Below are 14,528 nucleotides of genomic sequence, written 5' to 3'. Positions count from 1 at the left end.
ATTAACCAGCCCAAATAGGAGATTCTTCGTAAGACTCCATGCCCAGGAAACACTCTTGGCTGTCGAAATCAAATGCAGCCTTTCACGTAGTATTTGTTTCACCTAACTTCATTTCCTCTGAAAATGGCCGATCAGAAGACAGGCAGCCAAACTGTGTTTAGAAATAGTCTGATGTCAAGCAAAAGTTAACGGTGACAGAATGTTCTGTTACCAAAAGTCCTCATCAGAGAATCAGGCAAAGGGGATGGGAGATCACCATAAAACCAAGACAGCTAAAATGCTGATCAGCGTCTGGGTAGAAGCATTTCTGTCATTTCCTTTTATGCATTATACTATTCTGTTCCTTTACACACGGAAACTGTTCTAGTTACACAGAAAACCTCATTCCAGTCTCCACCCCCTACTCTGTAGTCGGGCACTTGGATGGATTTCAGTGCAGTGGGGCCCTATGGGCCTGATTAAAAAGCACACAAGGTGTGGCCGGGCGCGGTGGCTCAAGCCTGTAATCCCAGCACTTTGGGAGTCCGAGGCGGGTGGATCACGAGGTCAAGAGATCGAGACCATCCTGGTCAACATGGTGAAACCCCGTCTCTACTAATACAAAAAATTAGCTGGGCATGGTGGTGCATGCCTGTAATCCCAGCTACTCGGGAGGCTGAGGCAGGAAAATTGCCTGAACCCAGGAGGCGGAGGTGCGGTGAGCCGAGATCGCGCCATTGCACTCCAGCCTGGGTAACGAGCGAAACTGCGTCCCCCCCAAAAAAAAAAGCACACAAGGTTCTATCTCTAGGAGCATAATATCAATTTTAAAAATGGCCACAGAACATTAGTGTCATAGGAAAAAAGTGCTTTGGGAGTTTGAAGGAGGCAGAGACCATCTGGTTTAAAAGATCAGGAAAGGTTTCTTGAAAGAGGTGACATTTGAGCTTGGCTTTGAAGAACCTGGCAGACCTGGTAATTTTAATGACAGAACAAAAATATCCTCTTGAAAATGAGTTCTAGAGAAGAAAACACAGAGAAGGTAAGGCTTCTTTTGATAGGTTCATGAGAGATTAAATTCATACTCACCGATACACAACATCATTCATCTTACTGTGCTGTGTGCCTTCAGATGTGTTTTCAGGGGCTTATTATTTTACTGGCCAGGGACAACTCAACAGGAGAGGGCTGGCAAGAACGGGAATTGTGAACTAACAAAAATCACAATACATGTATAAAGCTAGCATTGGAAAATTTTAAATGTCTTTTCATGTTTTTCCAGGCCTGTGGCTTCCATTGGCGGTAAATCCTTGGAAAATATCTTCTAGTTGTGCTGTTTTAGAAAAAAAAAAGTGAAGTACAGAAAAGTTGTTAAAATTGGTAGCTAGCCAAATGGGGGTAAAAGCCAATGCCTCTCAATTCCCATTGCCCTGCCTCTACTGCTGTCTTAGAAATATGGGAAGTGAGGCTGGGCGTGGTGGCTCACGCCTGTAATCCAAGCACTTTGGAGGCCAAGGCGGGCAGATCACCTGAGGTCGGGAGTTCAAGACCAGCCTGACCAACATGGTGAAACCCCGTCTTTAAAAAAAAGAAAAAATAAATATGGAAAGTGAAGGCTCTGCCTCAAGAAGGGCACTCCCTCTTGCTATGATCCTGCCCTGTGTGGGGCAGCAGTCCACTGTGCCCCATACAGAGAACTATATAGACGTGTAGTCTGATCCAAGGTTTTACATGACACAGGGGCTCCTGGGCATGGAACAAAAGCTCCCCAAGCACTTTTCCAAATGAGTTTGCTGGCATGAGGCATTTCAATATGCCAGACAAAAAATAGTGCAGAATCTAGTAATCAATACATGTTATTTCTTCCCCTTTCCAAAAGCCCAAGGCTTGCCTTTTTCGTCAAATAAATGACTGGCCTACATTTAAATGACAATTTAAGAAAACTTCACATTAGGGACAGTATTTTTCTTAATTATAGGAGCTAGAGTCCAAATTTATCGTTTTAAATTAGATTTGTCAAGGCTCTCAGAAAGTTATTAAAGTGATGGGAATACAGAGCCTAATAAATTCTCATTCTATTTGTGAATACTTTTCCTGAGATTTAATAGAATGAAAACAGCCTAATTTTAGTTTGAAGATGACCTTCTTCAGTGTCTCGAAACTGAACTCTTGCAGTGAGTGGCCCTTTGAATTCAAGCCTATAACTTTGGAGCTTGACACATGGGAACAATTGGAGTTGGATACATCATAATACTTATTGTTGGCATAGTCTTGGTCAATGTAGTCTCCTCAGGGTTCTTTAGGACCTGGCTTCTGCAGTTGAAAAGAACAGTGTCTCCTTCCCAAGGGGCAGCTGTCTTTTTCATTGAACTTGTTGCTAGAGGAGCGTCTACTTGTAAAGCACATATTCTTTAGCATATGCGTTATTTATGAATGTGGCCAAAATGAGATATCCCGCTTGTGGCCAAGACGAGAACCATAGATAGGCTTAATTGTTATTTTACTTTCTTACCTGTGGACTCTCAAAGAGATTTTTTTTTCCCTTAAATTTGGGAGTATTTTATGTAAATAAAAGGTGTCCTAAAGAGCATCTTGCGAGAACCCTTCCTCAATACAAATCAACCTAAAATTCATCTACATCACCTGGACTTGCTGTATTGAAAGGATTTTCCCCCTGGAATAGGACATTTGTTTCCCATCTATTCCGGCTTACCATACTGAGGAGTCCCAGTCCATATTTATGTAGGAAGCAGCTTTGAAGTGTTACCATGAACACTTTCTACACAGGCACTGTGGGACTTTGAAAATAAAGCTGCTGATGTCTAAGTTGTATGGGAGTCCTAGCCAGCTGTTTACGTGTTCTTCTTAGCACTTAAAGCGTATTTTGTAACAGAAGAAAAATGAAAATTAATATATCTGTGCTTGATAATTATTAAAGAGTTGAACAATTGCTCTTCACATTTCCTCGTTCATTAAATAAAGGAGTTAAACTAGGAGATGATCTCTGATGTCCTTTCACCTTTTCACCTTAAAGCAGCAAATCAGTGTAGAGTATTTGTGAATTAAATCCTTTATGAAAAGGCATCCCTTGTAAATGATTGGGGCGTGTTGCCCTTTTTTCTTCATATTTTTAGCTTCTGCTAGTCATAAATAAGAAAATAAGAAAAATACTAACTTCCCTTAAGAGTAACTACATAGTGTCTAAAAACCCCTAAGATTCTGCACCTGTGATGTACTGATTTACGACATTGATTTATATACCTCTCATTCCAAACCTTTGAAATGACCCAGAGATTTATAAATACAACGTTTAGCCAAAAATGTTTTTAACATTCTAAAGGAAACATATTTTTATTGTTTTGTTGTTGTCGTTTTTAAAGGCTTCCTCCCAGGAAGCTTCTGTTCATTGCATGCCCACAGAGCGCTAAGCCTTGAGAGCTTTGTCTACATTATTTAGTTCTTGAATAGTAGAAAGTAGGCTTTCTACCAAAGCCTTCTACCATTTAGGTGAAAAAAAAAATACATTGTTTCTGATGAACTGATTTCAACTTACAGTTATTGGAGTTGTTTTTTTTTTTTTTTTTCTTTTTTTGAGACGTAGTTTCGCTCTTGTTACCCAGGCTGGAATGCAATGGCGCGATCTTGGCTCACCGACACCTCCACCTCCTGGGTTCAGGCAATTCTCCTGCCTCAGCCTCCTGAGTAGCTGAGATTACAGGTGTGCGCCACCATGCCCAGCTAATTTTTTTGTATTTTTAGTAGAGACGGGGTTTCACCATGTTGACCAGTATGGTCTTGATCTCTTGACCTCGTGATCCACCCGCCTCCGCCTCCCAAAGTGCTGGGATTACAGGCGTGAGCCACCGCGCCCGGCCAGTTATTGGAGTTTTATGTGTCAAGTAGAGGCACTGTTTAAGTATTGGATGGACAAAGATGGCAAAGCTAGATCCTTGCCCTTAAGGAGCTCACAGTCTGGTGGGTGATGGTGGGACACAGATGCATTAAAGCAAATGATGATTTGGAAGGCCTGAAGATTGACACGTGTACCAGGGTATAGAGGGAAAGCTGAACAACGGCCTCTAAGGTAGGCTTAAAATCAAATGAACCCAGAAGGCTTCTTAGAAAAGCTGACAGGTTGGATGAGTCTTAAAAGGATCCCAGTCTTGTAACCTCATGCCTGGGGAGCCTTGGGATGAAGACGGTGATGAATACTTAGGATAGGATGGAAATTACAGACACATCCTCCAAAGCACAGAAAGATGCCCTGAGTCTTTCTCCAAGTGACTGTCTCTATTTTGTTATTTTGAGACCTGGTGCTTTTTTCCCCTTCAGTTTGGGCATATTTCTTGTAAACGAAAGGGATCCCAAAGAGCATCTTGCTCAAACTCCTGGCTCCAGGCAAATCAGCCTAGAATTCATCTAGATCACCTGGACTTGCTGTGTTGAAATGATTCTTCCACCTGGTGTAGGACATTTGTTTCCCATTTATTCTGACTTACGATACTGAAGATTCCCAGTCCATATTTATGTAGGAAGCAGCCTTAAAGTGATATTTCATGTTTATAGAACTAAGTTTATTCCAATGATTAGATTATGATCATTCAATCAGCGATTTTTTTTTTTTCTTGAATTACTACTGTGTGCTAGGCCTTATGAGATATGTGGACTATCAGACCTTATTTTCCTGAGGGAAATAAATTAACATTAAACAATAAGCAGACAGTATAAGATATTTAACAGCAAAACAAAAATTAAATTAGTTTGGCCTTAGAATGATTAAGTCTGTTATTCTTAACAGATCCAGGACAGAAGATACGAATGTCTTTGGTTCCCGTGTTATACCCGAAAAATATATCTCCAAAGTAAACATTTCCATAAAACTACATTAACGTAATACAGGCACTAGAATAACAGGATCAGCGTGTGCGTTTTCAGATTGTAGCGCTGTGCCGACGATTTTAAAGATGTGTTTATCTGTGTTACTGAACTGAAATGCTGCCCTAACAGAATTGGAGTTGATGCTGCCCCTTGTCCTGACCCCTGTGGGCCTATGTTCCCTGATAATTGTACATAGCACTGAGGCGAGAAGAACGTAAATTCCAGGAATGCATTTATGGTTAATCTGTTATTGAGGTTTAGTCAGACAGCAGTGTTTTTTAAACCAAGGCTCCCATGAAATTGGGCTGGGGGAAGAGGGATCTGATCGAGCAGATAATTACCACTTGCCCTCCATTAACTCAGCCCTTGTGCCCAGGACACTTTTCCTTTTGGCCAGCAAAATTGGAGGGGCCGTGTCATGTGTACAGGGAGCCTGCCTGTCAGCTATTAGAGAGGGACAAAAAGAATCTGCATATAAAAACCCTGAAACAGTACACACTAGGCGGCTAATAAAAGTGGCCAGAAACCTGAGCAGCGTAGTGAGACCCTTTCTCTAAAACAATTCTTAAAAACTTAGCCAGGCATGGAGCCGCACACTGGGTCCCAGCTATTCCAGAGGCTGAGGTGGGAGGATCCCTTGAACCTAGGAGTTTGAGGTTGCAGTGAGCTGTGATCGCACCACTACACTCCAGCCTGGGCAACAGAGTGAGACCCTGATTCTAAAAAAAAAAAAATGTCTGGAGTATATGAGCACTGAGGAGGTGTGAACTTTCTCAGTCTGCCTACTGTAGAACAAACTCCTGCTTAACGTTTCTCAGACCATGTTACTGAATTAAATGAAATAGATGTGAGGCAGCCAGCTCAGGACCCGGCCCATAAGAAACCCCCAGGATTTGTTTCCAGTGCTTCTCTGACTAGTCCCTGATCCCTATGATCGTCTTTGATAAGTGACATTTTCATATTATATCCACCAGAAGGCTGTCATGATTCTTGACATGGGTGTCAAATCTCTGTCGAAATCCCAGATCTGTTGCTGAATTTCTAGTTGACTAGAGGCATATTCCTTCAGTTCTTTTTGCCTTAATTTCCCCTACTACAAGATGCAAATAATGATAGCTCTCTTCAGTCCTTAATTGATGGAGAAAAAAAAAAAGATTGTAGAAACATTTTTGGCCTGAGGCAGTGACTCATGCCTGTAATCCCAGCACATTGGAAGGCCGAGGCGGGCAGATCACGAGGTCAGGAGTTCGAGACCAGCCTGGCCAGCTTGGTGAAACCCTGTCTCTACTAAAAATACACAAATTAGCTGGTCATGGTGGCAGGCGCCTATAGTCCCAGCTACTTGGGAGCCTGAAACAGGATAATTGCTTGAACCTGGGAGACAGAGGTTGCAGTGAACTGAGATTGTGCCACTGCACTCCATCCTGGGCAACAGAGCAAGACTCCATCTCAAAAAATAAAAAAAGAGAGAAACATTATTATTTCTTAGAAAAGGAGCATAAAAGTTTAGCCTTTGAAACAAGAGAAGTTTAGGCAGTCTCAGGCTAAAATGTCCAGGCACAGGCAGAGGTGAGAGGTGGCAGATGAAGTATTTGAGATCTTAAATGAACCAGAAATAGAAGTCAGATTACAGTTTTACCTCTCATTTACTAAAAACAAAAATAACAGAATGGAATTAGATAACATTTTTTTTTCAGGTTGAGACAAGGCCACTAAAACAGAAGTAGGCAAACAGAAATTTGGAAAACTCTGAGAATAGTATCCTTGAAGATGAAGTTCACTGCGTATACTTGAAAGCTAAGTAGGAGAGTGGGAATTTGCAAGCTTTTCAAGTGGTCTTCAGAAATTCTAGTCATCCTGCTTTTGAATATAAATAAATCTCCATTTTAATATATTAATGTCTGAAGTATAAACAAAAAAATAATTTTTTTGTTTTAGTCCTTTATTCTTTGTAAAGAATTTCCACTATCAGTAGGTATAGTGAAATTTTATCTTTTAGAAAAGGAGCATGACAAAATTCAGCCCCTTAATGAAACAGTATTGCAGCCTGATTACTCACAAGCCAAAAGGTCCATATATAGCCAGGGACAGAGGGTTAGGAAATTAATCCCTTTTCTCAATAGCTGCTGGCACGTTCATGCTCAGTTGGTAAGTGGGGACTCTTGCCAAAATGAGAATCAATTTAGATATCGTACCTTCCCTGCCTCAGGTGTCCCCACCTGATACCATCTGCTTCTCCATAGACATGGTAGGACTCTGTGTTCTTGGCAGAGTGAGGGCGAATACTATTCATTTCTATTTTGAGCACTGTTCGTTCCCAAATGCCACCTGAGTAACGGAAATTCTCTCTCTCCCTCTCTCTCTCTCTCTCTCTCTCTCTCTCTCTCTCTCTCTCTCTCTCTCACACACACACATTCATACACATACACACACACAGTCCGTAGAGCCCAGGGAAATTAAGAAAAAAAAAAAGATGTCATTTTTAATGAATATTGCTGTGCTGAGCTGTTGATTTGTGATATTGTGAAATGTGTTTTGAAAGGTGCCATTTGCAGCTTTTAGTAGACTACAGGTCATTTTAGGTCAGGAGGTTAGAGTATTTTGTGGAGTTAATATTAGTGGGTTGCTGTGAGCCTGTAGTTGGCCTAGGGATTATAAGATAATAACAAGGTAGTAAATGTAGAAACATTAGCATTCTCTCTTATTTTCCACCATGAATTTAAGTTATAGGCCAGTTAGAGCATTCTTGGATTTTTTTCAAAACAAAACTCTTTTAAGGAAACATCCTAAAGCTAAATTCTTCATGTATATTATTATTTTCCCCCATAGTGATTTAAAATAAAGGAACATTTAAAGATTTAACATGATGGAACTTCTTCCTTCAGTTGCAGTTGTGTGCAAAAAGTCAAACAATGTTAAAGCCTAAAATACTGAAATTAAAAGTAAGCCTTCCCCTAGAATTTCTGGAAAATGCCCAGAATCTGTTGTTTGCCTTCCTAGTACATATTCAATAAGGAGTCATAGAATTTACTCGGAGTCTCATAAGAGTTCCTGCCAAGCGAACAAGACAGTTGTTGTCTGGCAGTTGAGCTGTAGAGAGTTATCTGACTTGTTCAAGTTTACAGTGAAGGGAATAGGCTCTGCATTCTGGTAAGGTCTGTGTATGTCTTTCTGCTCTTGAAACCTTGCTCTGTCCCGCCGTGGAGTACTCCGACAGGCAGGCAGAATAGGCAAAGTCATTCGGTATTCACAGACATGTAGAACTTTGGTTTTCATTTTTAAATATTTTTATTTTTTCAGAGCAGTTTTAGGTTCACAGCAAAATTAAGCTGAAGGTACAAAGATATCCGTCATCCCACCTTACCCCCACACAGCCACAGCCTTTCCTGTTACCAGCATCATCCACAACAGTGGGACATTGGTTACCGCTGATGAACAGACATTGGCATATCATTATCACCCAAATGCCATAGTTTACATTAGGCTTTACTCTTCGTCTTGGTCACTATATGGATTTGGACAGATGTATATTGACGTGTTTCCACCATTGTAGTATCACGCAGAGTTGTTTCCTCAGTATCTATGGGTGACTGGTTTCAGGGTACACTCCCACCTCTGAAATCCATGGAAGCTCCAGTCCCTTATATAAAATGGCATAGTATTTGCATATAACCTATGCACATCCTCCTATATACTTTAAATCATTTCTAGTTTACTTATGATACCTTAGATAATGTCATTGCTATGTAAATAGTTGTTATACTGTATTGTTTAGGGAGTAAAAAGAACATGTTCAGTATAGATGCAAGCATCCTTTTTTTCTCCCATTATTTTCTCTCTCTCTCTTTTTTTTTTGGGGGGGAGACTGAGTCTCACTCTGCCACCCAGGCTGGCATGCAGTGGCCCTGTCTCAGCTCACTGCAACCTCCACCTCCTGGGTTCAAGTGATTCTTCTGCTTCAGCCTCCCAAGTAGCTGGGATTACAGGTGTGCGCCACCACACCCGGCTAATTTTTGTATTTTTAGCAGAGACGGGGTTTCACCATATTGGCTGGACTGGTCTCGAACTCGTGACCTCATGATCCACCCACCTTAGCCTCCCAAAGTGCTGAGATTACAGGCATGAGCCACCATGCCCGGCCTCCCCCATTATTTTCTATCTGTCTGCAGTTGGTTGATCCACAGATATGGAACCCAGAGCTATGGAGCGCCGACTATGCAGAACATTTTTTATCCATTGGTAAATCGCCGACATTAAAACTCATGTGTGCTTATTGCTGTCTTAGTGTCTTGTTTCAAGAAGATACTACAGTCAAAGCTGAAACAAGTTATGGGCAGAGCCATCAAGAATTCGTTTAGACTATAAACTTTTAATGACCCACCCACCCTTCTAACCTGTTTATTTCCCCTTTCCAAGTAAATATTCTTAGTACAAGAGAGCATTTCTCCCCATCTTTCTTCTCTCTACGTGAAAATTCCTGACACTATAGGCAGTGCTTGGAGTGGGCCCACTGCCCCATCTTGGTGTTTTGAGCAACAGCTCTTAGCCTGGACTCGCCAGGACAGTGTGGTGTTGGTCACATGCACAACCCTTCTCTCCAACTCAAGAAAACTTCATGGAATGAAAGTGAGAGGGATGCCATTCTGGGGACCCCTTCAGCTTTTCCAACCTTGTAAAACAAACTGATGAGTTTGTTTGCTTTTGTTTTCTTGTGTCTCATAGTCTACAGGGCCAACTCTGGTCTCAGAAACTGCATTTACTGAGAGTCTACCAAGTACCCACATGTTTAGGGGGTGTGGAAGTTTAACAAGAATCTATTTGCTTATGCATTTAATGAATTTCTTCATCAAAAAGAGTAAAATGACATGAAATTAGAAATGGCAGTGACATATGATCTGCAGAGTATAAAAAATTGATACCAAGTCTTTCTCACTCTTTCATGCCATGGTTTCATTCTTGCAGTTCCCTTTCTATTGGTACCTCTTTATTTCCTTAGGAAGACGAAAGGGCAGGGGAAACCTGTAAAGCGAGACAAGTGTCAGCTTTTTAGTAATGTGCAGACTTGCTGCCTCTGTCTTTAATGTCTCCCTGTGGCTCTTGGGCACACTTCAGAGTGAGATGATTGGAGAAAGCCTTCAGAAGGCACTAGCTATGATGACCTCGCATCATTGCTCAGCTCTTCTGACCTGGGGCCTGTGTGTTCCCCTTAGGGCATAGGCCCCAAAAGGACAGGGTACATCAGTTTTTCTAGATGGCCGTTTGCTGTGGGATTAACACTTGATGCTTGCCTGCCTTGGGCTGTCTGACCCAAGGCTCTTAGGATTCCTGATGTCTCCCCTTCCCACCTCATACTTGTTTCACCCAGGAGAGGGCCTGTGTCATGCCCATCATCTCCTTCCCTCCTGCGGGCTTGATATCTGATTAATTACCTGACATAGGAATTAGTTACCATCTATTCTATTTCCATACACATCCCGAGAACTAAATAAGAGACCTCTTCTCCATGCCACTCCCAAAATTTCCTCCCATGACCTTTTTGGGGGAAGACAGCCCAGTCAAAGCAGTGATGGCTTTGACCAGAGCAAGAAGCAGATTATGATTTATTTTTGCCAGAGTTGGCAGTGGCCTACATTAGAGGACTGGTTAGACACATGCTTATTCTAGGAAAGGCTGAAGGAAGCAAGAACCACCCCTTTCCCTCCTCTTCTCAGCTCCCTTCTGCTGGGAGCACCAGGCTGCCAGTTCCCAACTTCCTTTCCAAGGGGAATTGCAGCTCCAAGGTGGGCTTCCTATAGCTGCCTAACCCCGCCTTCACTGAAGATAGGGTGATTGAACTTTAAAGCTGATATCCTCTGCAGTCACACCTCCCCCAGAGCCTTCACGGTCACTCGCACTTTCTTCTAGACACAAATGCAGTCTTTTTTGTATTTCTAAGTAACACTGCCTCCAGACGTAAATACAATTTTAAATTTCTCTTTACTATCAGCTGTTTCCACTATGTTTTTCATAAACTGGAATGCAATTTTAAAGTTAATAAAATGCTCCAGTACAAAAGCAAAACAAGAAGTTAAAGGAACGAAATAGTCTAGAAACAGAAGATTTTCATGTCTTTGAAAGTCGATATGTGTGTTATCTGTTCTATGTAGGTTATGCTACAAACTTAGAGTACCGAATTTGCTTTAGTAAATTTCTTTGTGACTATGAATGCTACTGTCTACATATATAACTGGATCTGGGTACACATATATATTGAACTTATTTTCGAAAGGAAGTACCCTTCTTAGAGTGTGGCATGGCAGGAAAGCATACTGTTCCTAATAGTCCTCTCCAAACTCCATCAAAAACTGAGCTTTATGGCAGGTTTGTAATGAAGATGTAACACTTTCACTTCTTACACCATGACTTCAATTTGTGACATAATTAAGGGCAATTACTCCTGTTAGAGACTGTAGACCAGGTTAGGCTGAGTTAATAAATAGCTGTTTGTCTCTAGCATTAGCAAGGATGTCTTCATTAGGGCAGTAATGTGTCAGGAGTGCTAAATAGGTTGCCATGGTATTTGTGGGTTTCAGCCTGGACTCTGGCTTTCCCTGAAATTAAAAATGTTCAGCCTTTAATAAAAGGCACTTCCTTACACAGCAAAGCAGACAGAACACTAAATAGGTGAAATGACCAGGGCTCAGGAACTTGACTGCAGAGGCTGATGAATACACACGTGGATATTTTAAAGTAAGCATTGACTCCGACAGGCTTTATATTTAAAAAAAAAAAAAAAGGAAAGAAAAAAATGTTTTAGATCTGTATCTCTCCATTTTTCCATCCATTCATCCATCCAGAGGGACTGTTCTCCAGCACATGGAAAAGCTGCTGCTCTGCTTTGGAAAACCTTGCCCACACGCAGGACCAGCTAACCCACAGGGATTAGGTCTTATGCATCCTTCAGATCCACAGAGCCAGCACACAGCAGATGTTCAAGAAATGTTTGCTAAATGAACACATAAATTCTGTTTGATCCTAGGCCAAATTGGCCCAAGAGTCAGACATGTTGGATTATGATTTTATTAGTGGCTGACCAATAGTATCTGAAGACAGTGGATTGTCCTTAGATGCTGTGATGAAGCCTTCGACACGTAGAATCCATTGTCCTGTCTGTCCAGGAACAAGGCAGTGTGGTTGGATTAGCTTCTGTAGTGGTTCTCAAAGTGTCCACTGGACCAGCAGCATTCAAATACTGAATCTACTAAAGATCCTTGGTGACTTATGGGAAATGATGTTATTTCCAACATTTTACAGTTAAAATCTATTTTTAAAAAAGATGACAGCATACTGTAGCTCTCAAATACGTTTTTATTGTGAAAATGTTGTTTTTAAGACCCTGGGGGAAACCACCTCAAACATAAGGCCTTGTTTTTTTTATCTTTGTCCCTTCTATGCTTAACATTTCATGGAAATCTTAATTAGCAGAGAAGTGAAAAATAGTCCTGGATCAGATGGGGGAAGGAGCCAAAAGCTGTCAGTCCAGACTGTCCAGCCCACCTGTGCTGTTTGTCTATGATTTTGTTAAACCTGACGGATGATTCTGAACACAGTATTTTTTTTTCTTTTTACATGTGTTCTTAATAATCGATACTCCTAAATGTCTCTTTAGCAGTTGAGGAAAGGGGCTTAGAAAGCTCTTGGGAAGATAGATAAAGGTTAAAATTAAAAGCATTTCCAGGCTAAACCTCAGCTATTTGCAAAATTTGACTAAAGAGGGCATCTTATTTCTCGGCTATCCTGTTAACAGTAACTTCATTGCCTAGTATATAGAAGATTAGTTTATACTATCAGATTGTAGATATTACCGTTATGAAAAATTTGAAAATTCTGTTTTTTAATAGTAAATAAAAACATGAGCAACTGATGTTTCTAGAATCTAGATCCTAATTAAAGGAGTCTCATTCCAGTCTTTATATGTGCTTAAGTTTATGTTTTTCTTTTATAAAAGCATACATTTAGACATTAAACTTAACCCTGATATACCATTTGGCTGATTATTAATTTAGTATTTATGAAAAGTGTTTACCAAGTTGGTCTAATCGGCTCCACTAGGGCATCATAATTAATTTCTTGTCATTAATAGAAGTTCAGATGGCTAATTGATTCTGTTCCTTCCTCTAGGTTTATTTCAATCTACAGAGGACCCAGCCACACCTACAAGGTCCAGAGACTGACAGAATTCACATGCTACTCCTTCAGAATCCAGGCAGCAAGCGAGGCTGGGGAAGGGCCCTTCTCAGAAACCTATACCTTCAGCACAACCAAAAGTGTCCCCCCCACCATCAAAGGTGTGTAAACTGTGTATTCTGTCTCACACTCTTGTGAGAGTAAGGAACTGATAGGACTTATAGGAAGAAGCTCTTTTCTGATGTTCAGTATAATGTCAGCAAGACAGAATCAAAAGAACATTCTAAAGAAGATTGAGCAATGGGTTATCTGGGGGAAATGAGAGGCCTTAAAAGGAAAGGGCCTACAGATAATGACTTTTCTCTGTATGTATGCATGTTTATTAACAACGATGGGTAGAAATAAGGGTCAAATTCCTGGTGCTGCAGCCCTTAAGGGAGTTTTCCAGGGAAGGTGTCAGACTCCCCTTTCTTAGACATTCAGAGAAGCAGAGGTTGGCATTCACCTTTGGGTGACTTTGGTGCCTAGAGACTGACTTAGGCAACTCCAGCACCCTTTCCCTTTTGGCCCACAGCTCTTGGTGTGGAGTGATACCTTTGGAAAGCTGCAGCAGCGAGCTGCTCTAATCTCCTTGGGTACTTATCTTGAAGTTTGTGGGTGACTACTTTCCCACTCTGGACCCTTAATGGGATCAGGTGCTACAGAAGTCATGAGAGCCCCACGTATCCAGATCTTCCCCCATATCTGTCAAGGCTAGTGAACAAAAGACATTCTGCCTGGACCCTCCTCCTACTGGGTCTGCTGAGCCCTCAGCCTGTTCTCTAGCCACAGATCTCTGCCTGTGCAGCTGACTTGCAAGGTAGGAAATAGTAACAAGAGCCATAGCAAGCTTGGCCCATCCACCCAGCGCCTCATGGCCTCATCTCCTGCAAATACTGTGGTTCTTGTGGAGGTCCCTGAAGCTTGTCTTTAAGGGGACAAATAGCACAAGTGACTTTATCCAGCTATAACCGTAAGGCTGACAGATAGCAACGTAAGTACAACCTGCAGAAAAGATCCTCACATACGTGTTTGACTCTACTTCCACATGGAGGAGGCGTGTCAGCTACAACCAGGACACAAAGTCAACTCCAGGAGCTCTCCAGGACCTGGGCCAGGGTTTGGCTTGGATTCTATGAACCTCATAACTCCTTCCAGGATTAGTTTAGGGTAAATACCTTCCTCCTGCTTTCCTGCCTTGCAGACTCTTTGGCAGACCCTTCTTTATGTGACTAAGAAACTAGTATGCATGTGCATACACATGCACGGCCTTGCCAGGTCATTTTGGCAGTAAATGCCCTGGCCCTTTGGTGCAGCTTTGCTTTTCAGTTAGAGCAGAAAAGATGTCTGAGCACACTGGCTGCTTTGGTTTGTTGGTACCAAGGAAGAGTGGCCACATTGATCAATTATTCCCGCTTCAGGGGTCTTTCTAGTATGAAGGAGTACTGTCTTTGCCTCTCAAAGTG

General features: G+C 41.7%; 1 protein-coding gene across 3 annotated transcripts in view; it reads left to right on the top strand.

Moving 5' to 3' along the window:
• Positions 1–14,528, top strand: part of FNDC3B (fibronectin type III domain containing 3B) — a 371,599-nt gene that overhangs the window by 339,476 nt on the left and 17,595 nt on the right. For all 3 annotated transcript variants that reach the window (XM_012466702.2, XM_021674622.2, XM_064378642.1), the window contains exon 24: positions 13,018–13,184. In XM_012466702.2, coding sequence (XP_012322125.1) covers positions 13,018–13,184 — 167 coding nt within the window. The remainder of the gene's footprint in view (positions 1–13,017; positions 13,185–14,528) is intronic.

This window comes from Aotus nancymaae, unplaced genomic scaffold (assembly GCF_030222135.1).
Source record: "Aotus nancymaae isolate 86718 unplaced genomic scaffold, 86718_ANA_hifiasm-v0.15.2.pri h1tg000019l, whole genome shotgun sequence".
In the NCBI taxonomy this organism is placed as follows: Eukaryota; Metazoa; Chordata; class Mammalia; order Primates; family Aotidae; genus Aotus; species Aotus nancymaae.
This window is presented reverse-complemented; position numbering and strand designations above follow the sequence as displayed.